Genomic DNA, 24,155 nt, shown 5'->3' on the forward strand with positions numbered 1-24,155 from the left:
CGTATTTCCCAGTAAAACACTCGTGTCCGTATAATATATAGAGGATATTATACGGTTGCACAAAGATATGAAGTTTATCTTCAAGTGGTGAACATATTCACGAGTGAGCAAAGTGAACGATGTATTTCGTATGAAATTTATTTTGTATGAAAAATGCGAGTTTTTCAACACGAGAAGATAAACTTCATATCTTCAAGCCAACGTGTGATTTTTCTCTTTATTATATCGACACATTCACAAATAAAAAGTACAAAATCTATCCAAACAATTCATCAGTTTCCTCACAAGTGACGTATAGAGGTTTGTCACAGTTTTGGTTCTCAATGTCCTGGATGTAGCTTGTATGAAAAATATGAGTGGTGTGTTTCCCAGTAAAACACTCGTGTCCATATAATATAAAACCATATGCAAGCTTGATAACATCCACAAGCAATATACAAGGGAGAATTCTGTGCATTATGTATTTCAGGAAGCAACGTGGTACTCGATTTGTGGGTTTGCTTCAATGACCATGTGTTATAATGCAAATACCTTGGGATTTTCCACTGTATGAAAAGTGAGAAGTGAAAATTAATATGAGGCAACCTAAAGGTTAGAGAATCAGCCTTGGGCCCACAGGGTCCCTTGGTTCGATTCCTTGGCCCGGTATAAAAAAATCCATGGCTGAAATCCCCTTGAGCAAGGCACCTAACCTCCTACTAATCCCCAGGTGCTGGGTATGTGTATGTGCTTGTTGTATGTCACTCTAGATAAGAGTGTCTGCTAAATGCCTGTAATGTAATGTAATATGACAAAAAGGCAGGTATTAAATTTGTGGAATCCTGTTCTTTTCAATTGAAGGCATAAAAACTGTCTCACAATCTTCAAATATCCAGAAAGTTTGACTTAATAATGACTTAATTTTTACATCAAATAACGATTGCTGCTGCATGTTCACTTATGCAGCTCTCCTGATCACGAGCAGCGTTTAAAGAGCCTGTTTTCTTTGTACAGTCCTCATGAACAGAACACACACCATCTTTACACTTCTTTTATTTCTCATTTATATCATAGTTTGAACTGTTTCTGACACGTCTCGCCTCTAATCAGCGTTTATGTATAATTACACACACAGGGGAGGCAAGTTTCAGTAACTCTTTCTAATTTAAATATCGTTTCTTCCTCTTACTTGAACCTTTATGCAGTCATTCTTATTAAAGCGCCCACAACACACCCATTGCATGCGTCATTTATCAGATGACCACACAAATTCGTCAAATTCTTTTAATCGGGGTCTCAATAAATCTGGGACTTGGTGTCCTGCAGCAAATAAAGTTGCCTCGCAATTATTGTAAACGTATTTAAGTTTTTGTGATCGGATGTGTTTTAGGTGTCAGTCCTGCTGCTTTCTCTACGCTGTTTTGGCTACTACATCCACGGCCGATCTGTGCACGGCCACGCCGACACTAACATGGAGGAGATGAACGCGAACCTGAAAAGAGAGGCAGTAAGATTTATTTGAATCATAATTATGAGAACATGTGATGGTATGGGATATTAATGTGTATGTGTGCATACGTGCGTGCGTGTTTGCGCTTTCCATAGGAGAATCTTTGCGGCCAGAGAGGACTATTACCTAATTCTGACATTCAGACTTTTCAAATCTCCATAACAAGCCGTCTGAGGGCGCAGTACGATCGCATATTCGAGCCACTCGGTAGAGTAAGTACACATTAACACTGTTTAGATTCTCTCACTGGGATATGAATTACATTATTTAAGGAAAACTCCACCCTGAAGCACATTAAATATGTTTCTGTTGTGATAACTGTGATGTTCTTAGTAAGGACCCGGTCCCACAACACCGATAACTATACCTGTAACTACAACTCTGACTATCCCTCTGCCTAAATTTAGTTCCAGTCTAGAGCAGTCACACCACAACTATAATCCTGACTATAATATCGCTTGGTCCTGACGCTCAGGGAAATAAATGCATGTAACTTAGGAATAGTCATGGAAGTTTTTTCTAAGTAGTAGCACATTATTCCGGGTCATACTGTAAAGCTTGGACTTCAAAACAACCCATGTACATACTCCGGTGGTTGATAAAATACAGATAGGTCACGGACTACGGAGATATAATAAAAAAGGATACAAAATACGGAGTGGTTACGTATTTTAATACGGATGCTAATAATTTACGGATTGGTCACGGATGTTTCAGTATATTACAGATTGGTTACCGATTTCGGGCGGCACGGTGGTGTAGTGGTTAGCGCTGTCGCCTCACAGCAAGAAGGTCCGGGTTCGAGCCCTGTGGCCAGCGAGGGCCTTTCTGTGTGGAGTTTGCATGTTCTCCCTGTGTCCGCGTGGGTTTCCTCCGGGTGCTCCGGTTTCCCCCACAGTCCAAAGACATGCAGGTTAGGTTAACTGGTGACTCTAAATTGACCGTAGGTGTGAGTGTGAATGGTTGTCTGTGTCTATGGCTACATCCACAAGACAACGGCAACGAGATTTTTTTTTTTTAGCGGGTAAAAAAAAATATCGCGTCCACATGGGCAATGGATCAGTAAAATTTCAGGTACATATGGCAACGCAACTCTTGCTGAAAACGATGCAATACACATGCCACACCTCTACGTGCGCTGTAAGACGGTCCCATCGGAGACACCAGAACAATAGAAGAAGTAGGACACATGCGCATAAACCCCTTCTTCTACCCGGCGTGAAGCACTCACAGGAACAAGCATACAACAACAAGAAGAAGATGGCTGCGACTACGCGAGGAAAAACCGACTCTCGACTCTCTTGTCTGGACCGATGACAAGGTGGAGTTACTCCTGCGAGTGACTCTGAACTATAAAACCTCTAAATATCAGGAGAATGTGGACTGGGAGCTAGTCATGTGGTTGTGACGTCATCGTAAACAAATCCGTTCTACTCATCCAGACGACTTCGCAACGGTGCCGTTGCCAGATTTTTCCACTCTGGGAACCGTTCTCAAAAAATATCCGGTGCCGTGTGGACACCAGGCCGAAACGATAAAAAATTTTATTGGATTCACCTGAATCCGTTGCCGTGTGGACAGGGCCTAAGTGTCAGTCCTGTGATGACCTGGCGACTTGTCCAGGGTGTACCCCGCCTTTCGCCTGTAGTCAGCTGGGATAGGCTCCAGCTTGCCTGCGACCCTGTAGAACAGGATAAAGCAGCTAGAGATCATGAGATGAGATGAGGTTACCGATTTCATACGGATGATGCATCACGGATAAAAAATTAAGACGACTAAAACAATTAAACGTTTGGACTGCCAAAGTTCATAATTAAAATATCTTACCTGCATTTATATGTTTATTAATTTACTATTGATATTTCATGGAAAATCACATACCGTGAATAAAAGATCCGTGGTTTGTATTATATTTTTTATTTTCCGTGACTTCATGATGCAATAAGGATGTACAAAGATGCCCGGGGAAAATAGCACGCGCTCAGACAGTGTCACATGTAAACAATTACCTGATTGGTCAGATGTTTTATCGGCTCAGGTCTAGGCCTGGAAAAATCACTCCAGAAGCAAATCTTACCGATATGTATAAACCCAGGCCTGGGCTATAGGTATCGTTATCGGTCTGGTGTGACCACCAACCATATAAACTGCAGGAGACCGATTTATTTATAGGTATCGGTATTGTGGGACTGGGCCTTAACTCTGGTGCTAATTTACTGGTTGATTGCTGTAATTTGTTATTCACATGCTAGCACGTTTAATAGGTCGAGATGAAGCAAGGGCTAAAACCAAATTCTGTCACGATCAGCAAGTTGTTGAACGGCATTGTGGGTAATGTAGGAATCCGTTAACAAGATCAATATGCAAGTTGTTCAGGGTGGATTTTTCATTTAAAAGCTAGTTTTTGGACCGAACGCGTATGCACAGCTTTACTGAGCAGATTATTAATGTCCTTTACATCACCACACAGAGAAATGGGCCCTCGCGATTGATCGATGCCTCGGCCAACCCATTCGAGCAGAACACAAAAGCCTATCACACCATGAACCGCTTTCTCGCCTCTGTTATTGACCATGTAAGACTTTGTGGACTTCTTCATCTTTATCACTCTTACACATGGCACTGCATTCAGCATGGTCATCCTGTTTTGTTTTCTTTATCAGGCTCATCGTGAGATGGATTACATTGTGAAAGATAAACTGTTCTTTGAAAGAATCATTGGAATGGAGTTTATTGAACCCCTGGACAAAAGCATTTTTTATAATGGTAAGCTATATACACTACCGTTCAAAAGTTTGGGGTCACTTTGAAATGTCCTTATTTTTGAAAGAAAAGCACTGTTCTTTTCAATGAAGATCACTTTAAACTAATCAGAAATCCACTCTATACATTGCTAATGTGGTAAATGACTATTCTAGCTGCAAATGTCTGGTTTTTGGTGCAATATCTCCATAGGTGTATAGAGGCCCATTTCCAGCAACTCTCACTCCAGTGTTCTAATGGTACAATGTGTTTGCTCATTGCCTCAGAAGGCTAATGGATGATTAGAAAACCCTTGTACAATCATGTTAGCACAGCTGAAAACAGTTTAGCTCTTTAGAGAAGCTATAAAACTGACCTTCCTTTGAGCAGATTGAAGCTACATCCACACGAAAACGGCAACGAGATTTTATTTTAAAAAAAATTGCGTCCACATGGGCAACGGATCAGTAAAATATCAGGTACATATGGCAACGCTTGCTGAAAACGATGCAATACACATGCCACACCTCTACGTGCGCTGTAAGACGTTCCCATCGGAGACACCAGAGCAATAGAAGAAGTAGGACGCATGCGCATAAACCCCTTCTTCTACCCGGCGTGAAGTACTCACAGGAACAAACACACAACAACAAGAAGAAGATGGCTGCGACTACGCGAGGAAATCGTGCCTTCTGTGTGTACAAATTAGTTTTATTAGTTTGCATAGTTTTATATAACTTAATTTTCTTATTGTGTGTGACCATTTTGAAAAGCATTTTTATATAATTTATATAACTTTTTATATTGTGTGTGAACATTTTGAAAAGCAGTCTTATCCAATAAAAAAAAAGAAATTCAAGAAATGGTTCAGTTACTTGTTTATTTAAAAGAAAAGCTGACTACAAAAGTGAATGCAATGCAGTGGTTCATACAAAACCGCGAGAGTGCTGCTTGTTCTAGTCATGTGGTTGTGACGTCATCGTAAACAAATCCGTTCTACTCATCCAGACGACTTCGCAACGGTGCCGTTGCCAGATTTTTCCACTCTGGAACCCGTTCTCAAAAAATATCGTTTTGGGGCACCCAAAACGCCGGTGCCGTGTGGACGCCAGGCCGAACCGATAAACAATTTTATCAGATTCACCTGAATCCGTTACCGTGTGGACAGGGCCTCAGTTTCTGGAGCATCACATTTGTGGGGTCGATTAAATGCTCAAAATGGCGAGAAAAATGTCTTGACTAGATTTTCTATTCATTTTACAACTTATGGTGGTAAATAAAAGTGTGACTTTTCATGGAAAACACAAAATTGTCTGGGTGACCCCAAACTTTTGAACGGTAGTGTAACAGAACACTGTGTGATACTGAATCAATATGTAGCTGTGATGTATTGTTCATTTGTTGTTTCACAGGAAGATTTGTTAATTTGCGAAATCATAAATTTTCTACATTTTTGTACAGTCATAGTAAATCAGGGGTTGGCAACCTTTGACACCAAGTGCCAATTTGAAATTTTCTTGCCAATGCGTGTGCCAGTATACAAGAACATTTCCAACATACCTGGAATTTTATTCTATCCACACGCCACATGAAATCACATTTCAAAGATATGTTCCCATTCACAAAAGGGGCCTGGATCTAATTTTAAAACACTGCTTTCAGAACCTTGTTTAAAACATATTGCACTGAGTGGAAATGCAGAGACTACGGTGCATCAAAAAATAAATCTCTATTATATCAGAACGAAACAGCCACAACATTTCAAATACATGGGCAAACAGCAACATGTTTAACTAAAAATAAGTGTGGGCTGAGGCTAAAACAAATCCACAGATGTCTACCAGTCAGTGTGATCCCTGGCCCTGCTTTGCTTGGCTAAGCTCTGTTATCTGGGGCTTGTAGTTTGTCACTTTTATGCTGTGTTCACACTTATACCGGTACGAAAGTGGTATAACTGTATTGATACAAAGTATACCGGTACAGTTTAGTGCATCTGTCCACACTAGCGAGAATTGTTTGCGGTTTTCTTTCACGGTAGTTGAAGTGCGCGAAATGTTTCCGTGGTTACCGAGTAACTTCCTTCCGAGAATATATGGCATCCGTTATTTCGAGATCTCGAGAAAACAAAACAATTATTTCATGATCTCAGCTGGATCACTGTATCTCCGTCGGTAGAGACGAAGCCGGGCCAGTCTTCTGCGGAGGTGCCGCGGACTAATTTTGAAATTATCCCTTATTAAAAGACTTAATGCAATCTCTCCCTGTGTCAACCCCTGATCAAAATATTGCCTTATTAGGTGATCGATTATTCCAGACATTCTAATGACCAAAGTTGCATCTATACAGAATGAGAAATAGCCCCAAAGTCAGCATATCACAAGTCTCTTGGCGCACCTGAATGAACCATTTCTCAGCTGTTTACTCGAGATCATGAAATAATTGTTTTGTTTTCTTGAGATCACGGAATAATTGTTTTGTTTTCTCGAGATCTCGAAATAACTGCTTTGTTTTCTCGAGATCTCAAATTACTTGTGTTGTTTTCTCGAGATCCTGAATTAATTATGTCGTTATCTCGGGATAACAAGGTGAATTTAAAAAAAAGGATTATATGAAGGGCCTCTCTCGGCTTCCGTACGGATGAAACAACGTGTGTGCTTTTTGTTGTCAGTGTACAGTCTGTATTTCTGGTGGTCATTTATCCAGTCGAATCGTATAAAACGCGCGAGGCAGTTGAGAAAGAAACAAACGAATCTCCGTTCTTCACTATTTTATTCAGCGAAGACATCGATTGAGGTGTGTGACTTTGCGCATGCGCATTATATTTGTATTGATACAGAGCCGCTTCATCTGTCCACACTACAGCGAAGCGCTACAGTACCGATACTGTACCAGTACGAAACCCATACATTTGTGGGTTTCGTACCGATACAGTTATACCACTACAGTACCGGTTATAGTTGCTAGTGTGGACAGGTGTTGCAGTACGAAAGTAGTTTCGTATCAGTACAAAATCCCTAGTGTGGACAGGGTATTAGTTGTAAACATGCCTCAGAGTGGTCCGTCATTAAACGATTGCGGGTGGGGCTGAGCACGTTTTGAATGTGTGAGAATACCTGCTCACAAAGGTATGTTGACCCAAAGACTGACAAGAGAGCTAGTGCAATGTTCCAGAGACAGCTGAACTTCTCTGGTGCAGATGTCCAGCACGTGAGGATGCAGGCTCCGTGATGTTGCACAGCTGTGGTTTCCAGCTGTTTTCGGAGCTCTGCAAACTTTGTCACCCACAGTGTTGAGCTCTTCAGCTCAATCAGCTGCATCTCCATGTCCTGTATATCAAATCAAGTTTATTTGTACAGCGCTTTTAACAATAAACATTGTCGCAAAGCAGCTTTACAGAATTTGAACGACTTAAAACATGAGCTAATTTTATCCCTAATCTATCCCCAATGAGCAAGCCTGTGGCGACGGTGGCAAGGAAAAACTCCCTCAGACGACATGAGGAAGAAACCTCGAGAGGAACCAGACTCAAAAGGGAACCCATCCTCATTTGGGCAACAACAGACAGCCTGACTATAATATTAACAGTTTTAACAGGTATAACTCTCAACTGTCCTCATGGGGCCGTCCTTCACAGGAGTGGGGCGATAAAACTCCGACCAGACACAGGGCACCAGGATGGATCAAGCAGGTCCGAGGGGCAGAAGAGGCCAGCATCTCAATCCCAGGATCAACATGTAACTCAGAGGGACAGATGGGGGGGGGGGGGGGAGAGAGAGAGAAAGAAAACACGTTGTTAGGTATGCCCTAAAAATGACAAGTATTAAATCTGTGTGGTAGGCTCGCAGAGACGAGAGTCTTGACATCAGGCATGATGCACAATGGCATGTTAATATGGTAAAATATATCATGACCTGCTCTGGCTGGATGCTTGATTGGGTGATGGGAGCACACTCCTCAGCAATGATGAGATGCAGATGGGACCCTTAGGGCTGGCCAAGACAATTAATTTACATTTCACCGGGTCTGGGACATGCGACAGAAAGTCTGACGGCCGATTCCCTGCAGGCTACGATAGCCAGTCGAGGTCTCCACCATCTCCACCAAAAGATTTCCTGTTGACTCCATGTAACTCAGAGGGACAGATTTTTTTTTTTTTTGGGGGGAGGGAAAGAAAACACAGGTTGTTAGGTATGCCCAATGTCACCTGAATAAGTAGGAACAGTATACATATTGCACTGAGTACAAGCAGGGACTCCGGCAACTAACTATGACAGCATAACTAAAAGGAGAGAGCCAGAAGGTAACACAGGCATGAGGGAGCCCCGGGACATAAAGCAGCGAGCCACTACACCGTCAACAAACTCGAGTGAGCAAGCGAGTGGGGACTGACAGCATCCATACATCCCAGTTTACCAAAACCCTCTATGTCTGAGGACCCTCCAGATCTACTCCTTTACCTCATAAACACCATTAACAAAAGGCTTGACTAAACAGATATGTTTTCAGCCTAGACTTAAACGCTGAGACTGTGTCTGATTCCCGAATACTGTATATCCATCCAGTCTATCAGAGTTGCATCCAAATCATGTCCATCAAAGCTGTCGGGCTTGATCAAGAAAGAAAACATTGGTCCGTACCTTTTAAAATCCCCAAAGCGGGTTGTGAACTCCACCTCCAGCTCACACATGTATGCGGCTATTTCAGCAGTGCTGATGTTGCGCTCGGAGGACAGCTCTCTCACGTGTCGGAAGTAGCGGAAAGTGGAGGAAGCAATGTCATTTGAGAATATTGCCAGTTTACCGACAAAAGCCGCCCATGTCTCAAACATGTCCAAAACAGTTTGTCCTGCACCTTGCAGTCTGAGATTGAGCTCATTGAGGTGTCCTGTAATGTCCGCGAGAAACATAAGTTTAACAATCCACTTCTCGTCCTCCAGTTGTGGATAATTTTGGCCCTTCTCAGCCAGAAAGGCCTTGATAGCATCAAAGCAGCTGACAAATCGCTCCAAAACTTTTCCACAGCTCAGCCATCTCACCGCTGAGTGGAGAGGGAGATCTGTGTAAGCGCTGTCCATCTCCTCGAGCAGGGATCGAAACTGTCGGTGTGTCAGCGCAGATCGTTTAACTATGAAGTTAATAACCTTTGCCACCGTAGCCATAACTTCATTAAGATCTGAATTTGACATTTTTGCACACAGATTTTCTTGGTGTATTATGCAGTGGAGCTTCATGATGGGGTGGCCGACTTTTTCTTCAATCAGTTTGACAGCTCCTTTTTGTCTCCCAACCATGGCGGGTGCGCCGTCTGTTGTCACTGCAAACACTTTCCTGATGTTAATCCCTCGTTCCTCAAAATGTTCAGTTAACACCTTGGCTACGTCTTCACCTTTTGTTGTGTCAGGCATGGGCTTCAAGCAGCATACAGTGGGGAAAACAAGTATTTGATCCCTTGCTGATTTTGTTGGTTTGGCCACTAATAAAGACTCGATCAGTCTGCAATATTAATGGTAGGTGTAGTCTAACATGCTGAGACAGAATATCACAAAGAAAATCAAGAAATCGACTTTCAAGAATTTGTATTAATTTATTTGCATTTTATTGAGGAAAATAAGTATTTGAACCCTCTTGCCAAAAGGACTTAGTACTTTGTGGCAAACCCCTTATTAGCAAGCACAGAGGCTAGATGTTTTTTGTAGTTGATGACCAGGTTTCTGCACATATTAGGAGGAATTTTGGTCCACTCTTCTTTGCAAATGACCTCTAAATCATCAAGATTCCGTGGCTGTCGCTTGGCAACTCTGAGCTTCAGCTCTCTCCATAGATTTTCTATAGGATTCAGGTCCGGAGACTGGCTGGGCCACTCCATGACCTTGATATGGTTCTTCTTCAGCCATTCCTTGGTTGCCTTGGCTGTATGCTTTGGGTCATTATCCTGCTGGAAGACCCATCCACGACCTATTTTAAGCTTCCTGGCAGAGGGAAGGAGGTTTTCACTTGGGATTTTACGGTACATGGCTCCGTCCATCCTCCCATTGACACGGTGAAGGTGCCCTGTGCAGAAAAACACCCCCAAAGCATAATGTTACCACCTCCATGCTTGACAGTGGGGATGGTGTTCTTGGGGTCATAAGCAGCATGTCTCTCCCTCCAGACACGACGGGTTGAATTGATGCCAAAGAGCTCAATTTTGGTCTCATCTGACCATAACACCTTCTCCCAGTCACTCTCCAAGTCATTCAGATGTTCACTGGCAAAGTTCAGGCGGGCCTGCACATGTGCTTTCTTAAGCAGGGGTACTTTGCGAGCACTGCAAGATGTTAGACCATTGCGGTGTAAAGTGTTACCAACTGTTTGCTTGGTGACTGTGATCCCAGCTGCTTTAAGATCATCCACTAACTCTGCCCGTGTTGTATTAGGTCTATTTCTCACCATTCTCATGATCCTGGAAACCCCACGAGGTGAGATCTTGTTTGGAGCCCCAGACCTAGGTCGATTGATGATCATGTTGTGAGTCTTGTACTTGCGCACAATTGCACCAACAGTTGTCACCTTAACACCCAGCTTCTTGCTAATGGTTCTGTAGCCCATACCGGTCTTGTGCAGGTCTACAATCTTCTCCCTTAAATCCACAGAAAGCTCTTTAGTCTTTCCCATGTTGGAGAGTTTGGAGTCTGACAAACTGATTGATTCTGTGGCCAGGTGGCTTTTATACAAGTCATTAGTGATATCAGGTGTCTTCAATTTAGGTGACAAGGTAATTTGGAGAGTCTAACTTGTCTGTATTAACAAGAACTCTTGATGGTTACTAGGGGATCAAATACTTCTTTTTCTCAATAAAATACAAATAAATTAATATAGATATTTAAAAGGGGGCGGCACGGTGGTGTAGTGGTTAGCGCTGTCGCCTCACAGCAAGAAGGTCCTGGGTTCGAGCCCCGGGGCCGGCAAGGGCCTTTCTGTGCAGAGTTTGCATGTTCTCCCCGTGTCCGCGTGGGTTTCCTCCGGGTGCTCCGGTTTCCCCCACAGTCCAAAGACATGCAGGTTAGGTTAACTGGTGACTCTAAATTGACCGTAGGTGTGAATGTGAGTGTGAATGGTTGTCTGTGTCTATGTGTCAGCCCTGTGATGACCTGGCGACTTGTCCAGGGTGTATCCCGCCTTTCGCCCGTAGTCAGCTGGGATAGGCTCCAGCTTGCCTGCGACCCTGTAGAAGGATAAAGCGGCTAGAGATAATGAGATGAGATATTTAAAAGTTATTTTCTGGATTTTCTTTTTGATATTCTGTCTCCACATGTTAGAATACACCTACCATTAAAATTACAGACTGATCAAGTCTTTCTTAGTGGGGGGGCGTCGTGGCTCAGGTGGCTAAGGCGCCATACCATAAATCCGGGGACCCGGGTTCGATTCCGACCCGAGGTCATTTAACCGATCCCTCCCCGTCTCTCTCTCTCCCACTCATTTCCTGTCCTGTCTCTACACTGTCCTATCCAATAAAGGTGAAAAAAAGCCCAAAAAATATCTTTTAAAAAAAAAGTCTTTCTTAGTGGGTAAACCAACAAAATCAGCAATAGATCAAATACTTGTTTTCCCCACTGTAGTTCCTCTCTCACAGATGAATCGCAGTATCTTGCCATGACTGCCAAACGCGGGATGTCATTCACGTCCACGCTTTCATCAAGTGCTATGCTGAATACCGTAGCATTTTTCAACCCAGCTGTTTGCTGCACTCTGACATTTTCTGCCATTTCATCAATACGTCGCTGAACACTTCTAGCTGACATGGGGATGTCCTTTATCCTTGTCTTGATTGTTTCTTTGTTTGGCAAGTTTTCAAAAAGAGTATCTGAGCAACTGAGAAAAGCCTCCTTTATATATTCGCCATCTGTGAAGGGCTTTCCATGTTTAGCAATGCAATGAGCAATGCAATAGCTAGCTTCTGTGCTATGATTTTGAGCCGTAGCAAAAACTTTGAGGGAGCTGGTTTGTTTTTCATACCTGGACACAGCACGCTTAATTGATTCGGCTTTATCTGCTTGGTCTTTGAATGTCTTCTCGTGCTTCGTTTCAAAATGTCGCTTAACACTTGACGTTCAGCACACAACATTCTCAAAACATAAAGTGCACACAGCACGGTCCTTCAAAAACACAAAAGCAAATTCTTGTGTCCATGAGGTCTGAAATGATCTAACAACTTTAGCTTTTTTAGCGGGCGGTGTTGCCATTTCGACTGCATCCTACCGTACTGTACACATCTGACGCGTGGGTCTCTGGGGGACGTGGCCGAGAGATCTTGCTGTCACTCAAACACAACTGGCCAAGGCTGGGATCGTTTTGTTTTGTTTTTTTCCTCCAAAGCTGGGACTGTCTTAATGGAAAAATTCAAATAACACCGAGAGGTGCCGGCGTGCCAGTGATTATGCCGTGGTGTGCCAACCGTGGCACGCGTGCCTAAGGTTGCCGACCCCTGTGATAAATCATTCAATAAGGATATATCTATGTCTACACTCACCGGCCACTTTAATAGGAACTTGTTCTTGAGTCTAAGATTTCTGTTCTTGGCTGGCAGGAGTGAAACCCAACGTGGTCTTCTGCTGTTGCATGCTGAGATGCTTTTCTGCTCACCACAGTTGTAAAGAGTGATTATATGAGTTGCTATATCCTTCTTGGCAAAAAAGCTTGAACCAATCTGTCCATTTTCCTCTGACTTCTCTTATCAACAAGACGTTTCCACCCACAGAACTGTCGCTCACTCAGTGTTTTTTTGTTTTTCGCACCATTCTGTGTAAACTCTAGAGACTGTTGTGTGTGTGAACCCCAGGAAATTAGCAGTTTCTGAAATACTCAAACCAGTCCATCTGGCTCAAACCGACACCCATGCCACAGTGAAAGTCACACTTTGAGATTACATTCATTCATTCATTCATTCATTATCTCTAGCCGCTTTATCCTTCTACAGGGTCGCAGGCAAGCTGGAGCCTATCCCAGCTGACTACGGGCGAAAGGCGGGGTACACCCTGGACAAGTAGCCAAGTCATCACAGTGCTGACACATAGACACAGACAACCATTCACACTCACACCTACGGTCAATTTAGAGTCACCAGTTAACCTAACTTGCATGTCTTTGGACTGTGGGGGAAACCGGAGCACCCGGAGGAAACCCACGCGGACATGGGGAGAACATGCAAACTCCACACAGAAAGGCCCTCGCCGGCCCCGGGGCTTGAACCCAGGACCTTCTTGCTGTGAGGCGACAGCGCTAACCACTACACCACCGTGCCGCCCCCTTTGAGATTACAATTTTTCCAATTCTGATCTTTGACGTGAACATTAACTGAAGCTCTTGATTTGTATCTGCATGCTTTTATGCATTGTGCTGCTGGCAAGGGATCGGCTGATTAGAGAACTGTATAAAACAACAGGTGGATGCGTGTTCCTAATAAAGTGGCCAGTGAGTGTAAATACGGATGTGCGTAAAGATACTTTGTGACAATGTGTCCAAAGTTAAAAGTGTCGTATAAATAAAATGGAATTGAATGTAATCTCTTTGTGTATTTTCTCCCCAGATGACTCTCACTCCTTCACTGAGGTCCTCTTCTATGGAAACGAGGCGACGCTGTTGGTCTTTGACACGCTCTTTTTCTGTGTCGTTGATCTTGGCAGCCAGAACTACATTCTGGCAGCTGTACTAACATACGTACAGCAACTGGTCAGTGTGTGTGAAAAAGAGATGTAATTTTCTATAACCCAAAGTGCACCATCGTGTATACCTTGCATGACATGCAGTATATTCTAAGTAGAAGAGCCCTCAGAGGGCACAGACATCTGCCAAGCCCAAATGCTTTATCTTGCAACATGAGCAAAAACGAAACCAAATGCATGGCTCGGCCCTGTGACTCAGATCCGCTTCAAAATGTAATATCTTCTTCCTTAGCCCATGCTACAGTGGTGCTTGAAAGTTTGTGAACCCTTTAGAATTGTCTATACAGTATTTCTGCATAAATATGACCTAAAACAACATCAGATTTTCACACAAGTCCTAAAAGTAGATAAAGAGAACCCAGAGACAAAATCTTATACTTGGTCATTTACTTATTGAGGAAAATGATCCAATATTACATATCTGTGAGTGACAAAAGTATGTGAACCTCTAGGATTAGCAGTTAATTTGAAGGTGAAATTAGAGTCAGGTGTTTTCAATCAGTGGGATGACAATCAGGTGTGAGTGGGCACCCTGTTTTATTTAAAGAACAGGGATCTATCAAAGTCTGATCTTCACAACACATGTTTGTGGAAGTGTATCATGGCACGAACAAAGGAGATTTCTGAGGACCTCAGAAAAAGCATTGTTGATGCTCATCAGGCTGGAAAAGGTTACAAAACCATCTCTAAAGAGTTTGGACTCCACCAATCCACAGTCAGACAGATTGTGTACAAATGGAGGAAATTCAAGACCATTGTTACCCTCCCCAGGAGTGGTCGACCAGCAAAGATCACTCCAAGAGCAAGGCCTGTAATAGTCAGCGAGGTCACAAAGGACCCCAGGGTAACGTCTAAGCAACTGAAGGCCTCTCTCACATTGGCTAATGTTAATGTTCATGAGTCCACCATCAGAAGAACACTGAACAACAATGGTGTGCATGGCAGGGTTGCAAGGAGAAAGCCACTGCTCTCCAAAAAGAACATTGCTGCTCATCTGCAGTTTGCTAAAGATCACGTGAACAAGCCAGAAGGCTACTGGAAAAATGTTTTGTGGACGGATGATACCAAAATAGAACTTTTTGGTTTAATTGAGAAGCGTTATGTTTGGAAAAAGGAAAACACTGCATTCCAGCATAAGAACCTTATCCCATCTGTGAAACATGGTGGTGGTAGTTTTATGGTTTGGGCCTATTTTGATGCGTCTGGGCCAGGACAGCTTGCCATCATTGATGGAACAATGAATTCTGAATTATACCAGTGAATTCTAAAGGAAAATGTCAGGACATCTGTCCATGAACTGAATTTCAAGAGAAAGTGGGTCATGCAGCAAGACAACGACCCTAAGCACACAAGTTGTTCTACCAAAGAATGGTTAAAGAAGAATAAAGTTAATGTTTTGGAATGGTCAAGTCAAAGTCCTGATCTTAATCCAATCGAAATGTTGTGGAAGGACCTGAAGCGTGCAGTTCATGTGAGGAAACCCACCAACATCCCAGAGTTGAAGCTGTTCTGTATGGCGGAATGGGCTAAAATTCCTCCAAGCCGGTGTGCAGGACTGATCAACAGTTACCGCAAACGTTTAGTTGCAGTTATTGCTGCACAAGAGGGTCACACCAGATACTGAAAGCAAAGGTTCACATACTTTTGCCACTCACAGATATGTAATATTGGATCATTTTCCTCAATAAATAAATGACCAAGTATAATATTTTTGTCTCATTTGTTTAACTGGGTTCTCTTTATCTACAGGGAGTGCAGAATTATTAGGCAAGTTGTATTTTTGAGGATTAGTTTTATTATTGAAAAACAACTATGTTCTTGATGAACCCAAAAGACTCATAAATATCAAAGCTGAGTATTTTTGGAAGTTGGAGTAGGGCTTTCTTAGTTTTAGCTATCTTAGGAGGATCTCTGTGTGTGCAGGTGACTATAACTGTGCATAATTATTAGGCAACTTAACAAAAAACAAACATATACCCATTTCACTCATTTATTTTCACCAGGGAAACCAATATAACAACTCAACATTCACTAATATACATTGCTGGCATTCAAAAAAAAAAATCAGTGACTAATATAGCCGCCTTTCTTTACAAGGACACTCAAAAGCCTGCCATCCATGGATTCAGTCAGTGTTTTGATCTGTTTGCGATCAACATTGCGTGCAGCAGCAACCACAGCCTCCCAGACACTGTTCAGAGATGTGTACTGTTTCCCCTCCTTGTAGATCTCACATTTGATGAGGGACCACAGGTTTTCTATGGGGTTCAGATCAGGTGAACAAGGAGGCCACGTCATTAATCTTTCTTCCTTTAGACCCTTTCTGGCCAGCCATGCTGTGGAGTACTTGGATGCGTGTGATGGAGCATTGTCCTGCATGAAAATCATGTTTTTCTTGAAGGATGCTGACTTCTTCCTGTACCACTGCTTGAAGAAGGTGTCTTCCAAAAACTGACAATAGGACTGGGAGTTGAGCTTGACGCCATCCTCAACCCGAAAAGGTCCCACAAGCTCATCTTTGATGATACCAGCCCATACCAGTACCCCACCTCCACCTTGCTGGCGTTTGAGTCGGACTGGAGCTCTCTGCCCTTTGCTGATCCAGCCACGAGCCCATCCATCTGGCCCATCAAGACTCACTCTCATTTCATCTGTCCATAAGACCTTAGAAAAATCAGTCTTGTGATACTTCTTGGCCCAGTCTTGACGTTTCATCTTGTGTGTCTTGTTCAGTGGTGGTCGTTTTTCAGCCTTTGTTACCTTGGCCGTGTCCCTGAGTATTGCACACCTTGTGCTTTTTGACACTCCAGTGATGTTGCAGCTCTGAAATATGGCAAAACTGGTGGCGAGTGGCATCTTGGCAGCTTCATGCTTGACTTTCCTCAGTTCACGGGCAGTTAGTTTGCGCCTTTTTTTTTCAACGCGCTTCTTGCGACCCTGTTGACTATTTTGAATGAAGCGCTTGATTGTTCGATGGTCACGCTTCAAAAGCTGGGCAATTTTAAGAGTGCTCCATCCCTTTGCAATATATGTCACTATTTTTGACTTTTCTGAGTCCGTCAAATCCCTCTTCTGACCCATTTTGCCAAAGGAAAGGAAGTTGCCTAATAATTTTGCACACCTGATATAGGGTGTTGATGTCATTAGACCACACCCCTTTTCATTACAGAGATGCACATCACCTGGTATGCTTAATTGGTAGGAGGCTTTCAAGCCTATGCAGCTTGGAGTAGGCCAACATGCATAGAGAGGGTAATGTGGTCAACATACTCATTTGCCTAATAATTCTGCACTCCCTGTACTGTTAGGACTTGTGTGAAAATCTGATGATGTTTTAGGCCATATTTATGCAGAAATATAGAAAATTCTAAAGGATTCAGAAACTTTCAAGCACCACTGTACATCCTTCCACTAAGTTTCATGGAAATTGAGCCCATGTTTACATTAGACCGTATCAGCGGATCATCAGATTAACGTTTTTAAAACGATTAGCGTGCACACAGCAACACCAATACACGATTTGCGTGCACACAGCAACACCAATACACGGATACGCTCGGCTCCGCAGGCATCCTGCGCTCCGAATCACTCCGCCCTGAACAGCGAGTGCCCTCTGGAGGGTGCGCACTCCGGCCTTGCGCAGCTCACATAGCGCGCGAGTGAAGTGCACAAGCTGTGATTCGGGACTGAGGCTACATCCACACGACAACGGCAACGAGATGTTATTTAAAAATATATCGCGTCCAAATGGGCAACAATCAGTAAAATATCAGGTCCATATGGCAACGCAACGCTTGCTGAAAACGATGCAATACACATGCCACACCTCTAGGGGCGCTGTAAGACGGTCCCTTCGGAGACACCAGAACAACCCATACGAAAAAGAACAGTAAAGAACTTAAGAGTTTACCACTGTCTTAGTAGTAAATCCTTATAAGGATTTATAAATATATATGCCATGTATGATTTACTCCTGAAAGTGGCCCATTTTGCATTTTCCTCATACAAATTTTTTACGAAAATCTAGTATGTATGAACATTGTGCATGGTTTTTACAGATAATGTGTATGATGAATTACACCGTCTTTGTATGCTTCACGTAATGTTTGTAGTTTTAAATTATATTTTACAGTTTAAAATGTATATGCTTTTTATATGTAAATCCAACACAAACATATGTGGATTTACATATAAAAGGCAGATACATTTTAAACTGTAAAATATAATTTAAAACTACAAACATTACGTGAAGCATACAAAGACGGTGTAATTCATCATACACATTATCTGTAAAAACCATGCACAATGTTCACTTCATACATACTAGATTTTCATAAAAAATTTGTATGAGGAAAATGCAAAATGGGCCACTTTCAGGAGTAAATCATACATGGCATATATATTTATTTATAAATCCTTATAAGGATTTATCCTTATATTTATAAGGATTTACTACTAAGACAGTGGTAAATTCTTATAAGTTCTTTACTGTTCTTTTTCGTATGGGAATAGAAGAAGTAAGGACGCATGCGCATAAACTATTATGCGCGAGACTTCATATTAGCCACAAAGTCAGGAAAATCTGTTCGGAAAATTACATTATAATGACCAAATACAATGAAAAGTATTTTTCCAGTCTCACCTGTGAAAGGTAATCCCATGTGATCTCGTTTGGACGGTAAACCTGTTGGTACAGTTAAACGCAGCCAATCTTTATTCTCCGCTTTGACCTTTCCAATATGGCGGCGAGGATGACGTACGCGGAAGGCGGCGTCTTTAATGGTCCGGAAAAAATTGAATACTACACGTTGATGGATTAATTTGTTGTTTCTCACCTGTGAAAGGCAATCCCATGTGATCTTGTTTGGACGGTAAATCTGTTGGTACAGTTAAACGCAGCTAATCTTTATTCTCCGCTTTGACCTTTCCAATATGGCGGCGAGGATGACGTACGCGGAAGGCGGTGTCTTTAATGGTCCGGAATAAATTGAATGATACACGTTGATGGATTAATTTGCTTTTTTGAGGAATGTATTCTAGGACTTAAACCATCATCTGAAGAGGTGAGATCGCTCTTTTTTCCCCCTAGTTTTGCTGGTGGGATTGACTCTGCCCTAAGGGCTATTCTCTCTCTCTCTCTCTCACTTTGCACCATTACACAATAAATATTCACAGTGAAAATATTTTGTAAGCGCGTTTCATGAACCAAGTTATAGGATTTGTTGACAACTCGCATCGCATCGCAATGAGATCATTGGCACTACTGGTGTTAAGACTCAGACCATTTCATAAATGAATATTTTGCTGTAGAGCTGCAGTGTTTGTACAATTGCATGTTTTTGCTTCACTATTACTGTCACTATTCTGCTTCTTGCATTACTACTGTGAACGAACACTGAACATAATAATAATAATAATAATATCCAAGCTCGTGTTTCACTCTCATTAGTGCTCTGTAAGGCTTTTTCCTGGTGATATTCGTTACACTTCTACCCGGCGTGAAGCACTCACAGTCATGTGGTTGTGACGTCATCGTAAACAAATCCGTTTTACTCATCCAGACGACTTCACAACGGCAACGTTGCCAGATCTTTCCACTCTGGAACCCGTTCTCAAAAAGATTGCGTTTTGGGCACCCAAAACGCCGGTGCCGTGTGGACGCCAGGCCTAAACGATAAGCAATTGTATCGGAGTCACCTGAATCCGTTGCCGTGTGGACAGGGCCTGAGTCGCTGTGTGTGTGATCCCAGTGCATATCACTTACCACTTGCAAGTGGAAGGATGGCAAGCCTAAAGACAATCATAACTACACAATGGGCAGTATTTGCATCAGTATTTGCAGTATTTTCATACTTTTATACTCTTTAATGAAAGGTGATACAAGGCGGAAGTCCGCGCCGTTTTTCAGCAGTCGCGTCACATGACCAACGTCAGCGAATCAGGAAGGTGGATGTCACAGTGACGTTGTCCAATGACGACGCCAGCTAGAGCTCAGCACAGCGTATCCGCGTATCTCAATGTTTACACAGCACCGGAGCTGACACGATCTGGATTGAATACGTGGACCCTGACGGATTCCCGTTTCCCGGCGTTTCCAGGCGGTTTAATGTAAACGGACAGTGCATCCGCGAAGAAAACGAGACAGATACGGTCTAATGTAAACTTGGCCTGAGTCGGTAGATTTTACGCAATCCTGCTTACAGTTACCACACCAAAACATGGCAGAGCTCATCAGGTGAATGTTCCATCTTGAACATCTTATACACAGCAGGTACTCCTATGAGACAAACTATCATATAGAGGGATTTCACTGACGTCACCCGAAACTGGAAGTAAACAGACCCTGCGCCATTTTGGAAGACCAACAAACTCGTGATTAGGGGGAAATAACGGCAGCGGTATGTGAACCCACGAGAATAAAATGCAGTGGCAAACGACTTAAACAAACAAATCTGAGCTGTTTTATTTATGATTTATTGGTCCAACAGTAGACTTGAAAGAAACCCGTGTGAGACTTGGCAAAAAACTGTGGATATAATGGATAAGTCTGTGCATGATCTGCGGACACTTTGAGGTAAGCAAACGCAAGAAATTCAGATTTAAAACATGCTAAATTGGCCCCAAGTTGATAACTGGATGAGGAGCAAGCCTCCCAGACTTCTACAATTTAATAATAATAATAATTTAGGTTGGTTTGGGGCTTGCTCTCCCTCCTATTATATAAATAAAGCATAGTTGTTGTGTAGGCATATATCATAAATACATATGTATAATTTGGATAAATTAACCTAAATTATGGATACCTTAATAGGAACAAAAAGTATTAATTTTTCAACTGAAAAGATATATTATTAAAAGATAAATATCAACAAGATTACCTTGGCCATAACTATGTGTAGGTTATTCTTAATAACAGCTGTAATATCACGAACCAAGCCACTAACAACATAATTGTAAGCCTGTAGCCCTTTGTAGGCTTTCAAGTCATCAGCAGTGTAGGCACTGGGTGTAAACAACAAATAGTTTACAATGTCTGGGTAGCAAACAGATGGCAGAATTGGTGTCCGGTCCTCCTTATGTTTCCATTCTCCCTTGCCCCGAGTCTTATCATATGGGTCAAACCCATCAATCACAGCCAGTTTCTCCACATACCGTGCCCTTTCTGCAGCTGGTAATGTACTCACATAACCAGAATTATCATCCATCGTGTCACTTTACTCTCGCTCGTACTTTGTTTTATATTGTGAGTGCATGTACTTGGTCTTCCAATATGGCGCCTAACAAAATCTCGCGGCGCGGTGACGTCATGCGGTAGCCCTCTATACAACTCCTGTGAGTGTCTTGGACCCCAACCACCCAGCACATCCCCTTTTGGAGTTTCAACTAATAGTGACTCAGGAACAACTTATTTCAGATGTAAAGCTAAGTGAAGTGATTTTACTGACCGTTCCCATCATATAGTCCTAGATATTCAAGAGTCACATGAAACATTTACATTTAGAGTTGGATCATTTCTTTTTTGAGTATACAGAGTTTTTAGTCCATTGTGTAGTTGACATTGTGTCCCTCACGCCCTTTTCATGACCTCAGATGCGCGTCTCCTTCTCTGGCCACGGAGAGATGAAAAAGAGAAGAATAGATAGCACTGTCAAAAGAGACTACTTTCTTTCTGTGCTGATCCAAGCCAGTGGCATGGGCCACTTAATGTCTGTGTGTGTAGTTTCTGAGTGTGTTTAATGTATAATTAACAGTAATTCCACGAAATTGAGTCGTACATGAGCTGATCGCCAACGAGGCGCGTAGAGCTGAGTCGGCTATAAGCCATGTACAATGAGACTGAGTGGACTAACCGTTTTATTCTATCCACATTCACTGGATTTTGAGAAACAGAGCATTTTTGTTTTTATTTTTTGCAAATTTGATAAATAAAAACTTGATACAAAACATCCGACAAAACAATTTCCGCTAAATCATTTCCACTTCTTCAAAACCTATCAATGGCTGCACGAATTGACTTTAGTGTTGTTGTTATTTTTTGTAGAAAGTGCTGTCTTGCTGTCATGCCAAGGTATAGAATAGCTTTAGACATTTATTTAATTTTTCCTTGGACATTTTAGTGATTGTAATTTTCAAACTTCTTTGAGCTTTTAAACCAGTCTAAAAAAAAATTCAACAAATTTTAATGCTTAAAGATGAAGAATGTAAACAACCTGGCAAAATGACCGTCGCAGTTTGTAAAAAATGCTATAATAATAATTCTTGAAAATTTAAAAAAGATACACTCTTACCATCAAATATGTTTGCCTTTTTTTGGGGGGGGGGTTGTTTTTGAGTAGAGTTTTTATTTCGTCCTTGGTTGGTTCAGCAAAATGCTCCGCCATTTTGTTTTTTCTACTCACAGTATATGAGCTGATAGCCTAGTAGTAGTAGAGTAATCAGAGCACATGATGACTCATATCCAGTGAATGTGGATAGAATAATGGATCATTATGTTTAACCGATATTAAGACAATAATCCCAAAAGTGAATTTTCTGCTTACACTAAAATGGCCCATTTAAATTATTTACAATATCCAGGTAACTTAATTTTTTCCCTCCCAACATGACACGTGATTTGCCTGGCTCAGCTTAATTTTTCATAGGTCCGTTTCTTTAAATACAGTTTATATTTGCACATAATTGAATTGTTACATTGTATTTTCAGCCAAATGTTTTAATTAGGCCTGTATGCGTTGCAAATTCGAAAGGCTATGGATATTTGAAGTCATTCAGATGATCATCAGAATCTACTTCTGTGTTTTCTTGCAGATCTTCAGGCTGATTCGAAATGTCTCCGGTCGCAGGAACCTGGCCAGAAAAACTCTGATTGACAAGAGATTCCTCATCTAATTTATTTATTTTTTAAATCATTTTCATTTTGCCTTATTGCCAGTTTTATTGTAGTTCTGACTTTGCCAGTTTTAATTCTCAAAGCAAGTTGTGTTTCGATGCCTTTATGTTTTAATAGTTTGGACTAGACTTTCTTGTTTTTTATTTGTATAGTTTATAGTTTATTTCTTGTGGCGTGTACATCAATTTCAGTATTTTTCTACAGCATTAATGACTGTGTTGATTGATTGTGTGGCTGTTGTACAGGATATAGAAGTAACAACCATGAAGATACAGGTGGAGCTTCTGTTAATGTTCACATCAAACATCAGAATAGGGCAAAATTTGATCTCTGTGACTTTGGTGGTTGTCGGTCCCCAACATGCTGGTTTGAGTATAACAGAAACCACTGATCTCCTGGGACTTGAACACACAACAGTCTCTAGGCTGTTTACACAGCATGCTGTCAACCAAGGGCAGGAGTCTGAGACTACAGGGCGTAGAGACTTCCTGAACCTGCACAGTTGAAGGCTGCTGTTGTAGCCCATCCACCTCAAGTTTCAATATGTTGTGCAGTCTGAGATGCTTTTCTGCTCACCACAGTTATACAGAGCGGTTATTTGAGTTAGCGTAGACTTGCTGTCAGTTGGAACCAGTTTGGTCGTTCACCTCTGCCCTCTCATTTCCAGCCACAAAACTACTGTTCACTAGATGTCTGTGAAGATTCTCAGTCATCCAGGTCATAGTAAACTGTGGGTGGTAAAAGAGAGCAACTGGACTTGCTTGAAGATTCTTGAAGACGTTTCACCTCTCATCCAAAAGGCTTCTTCGGTTTTGTCTGACTAATAGGGAGTATCAGGTATTTATCTTCTCATGGATGAAAAGCAATCCTAAGGTGTTGTTGAGTCATCCTGTTGGTGTGGGTCATTGGGGGCTGGGTGTAAACGGCCTAGAGAGTCGTTGGGGTGATCAATGGGTTGTTGGAGGACACAGAGAACCACAGGGGGACACGAGATCCAACAACCCATTGATCACCCCAACGACTCTCTAGGCCGTTCACACCCAGCCCCCAGCGACCCACACCAACAGGATGACTCAACGACACCTTAGGGATTGCTTTTCATCTATGAGAGGATAACTAATATACTAAAACCTGCCCATCTGGCCCCAACAACCATGTCATGGTCATAGTCACTGTCTGAGGCTACGTTTACATTAGACCGTATCTGTCTCGTTTTCTTCGCGGATGCACTGTCCGTTTACATTAAACCACCTGGAAAAGCCGGGAAACGGGAATCCGCCAGCGTCCACGTATTCAATCTAGATCGTATCTGGTCCGGTGCTGTGTAAACA

At 42.2% G+C, this 24,155-nt stretch overlaps 1 protein-coding gene across 4 annotated transcripts in view; it reads left to right on the forward strand.

Moving 5' to 3' along the window:
- The window catches only part of tmem67 (transmembrane protein 67), a 110,807-nt gene extending 87,107 nt beyond the window's left edge, over positions 1-23,700 (forward strand). For all 4 annotated transcript variants that reach the window (XM_060900187.1, XM_060900188.1, XM_060900190.1 and 1 more), the window contains 6 exons: positions 1,370-1,486; positions 1,585-1,701; positions 3,960-4,064; positions 4,153-4,255; positions 13,799-13,941; positions 22,743-23,700. In XM_060900187.1, the coding sequence (XP_060756170.1) occupies positions 1,370-1,486; positions 1,585-1,701; positions 3,960-4,064; positions 4,153-4,255; positions 13,799-13,941; positions 22,743-22,823 (666 nt within the window). In that variant the 3' untranslated portion in view covers positions 22,824-23,700. The remainder of the gene's footprint in view (positions 1-1,369; positions 1,487-1,584; positions 1,702-3,959; positions 4,065-4,152; positions 4,256-13,798; positions 13,942-22,742) is intronic.
- The last annotated feature ends 455 nt before the right edge of the window (positions 23,701-24,155 follow it).

Source organism: Neoarius graeffei, chromosome 19 (assembly GCF_027579695.1).
Source record: "Neoarius graeffei isolate fNeoGra1 chromosome 19, fNeoGra1.pri, whole genome shotgun sequence".
Lineage (NCBI taxonomy): Eukaryota > Metazoa > Chordata > Actinopteri > Siluriformes > Ariidae > Neoarius > Neoarius graeffei.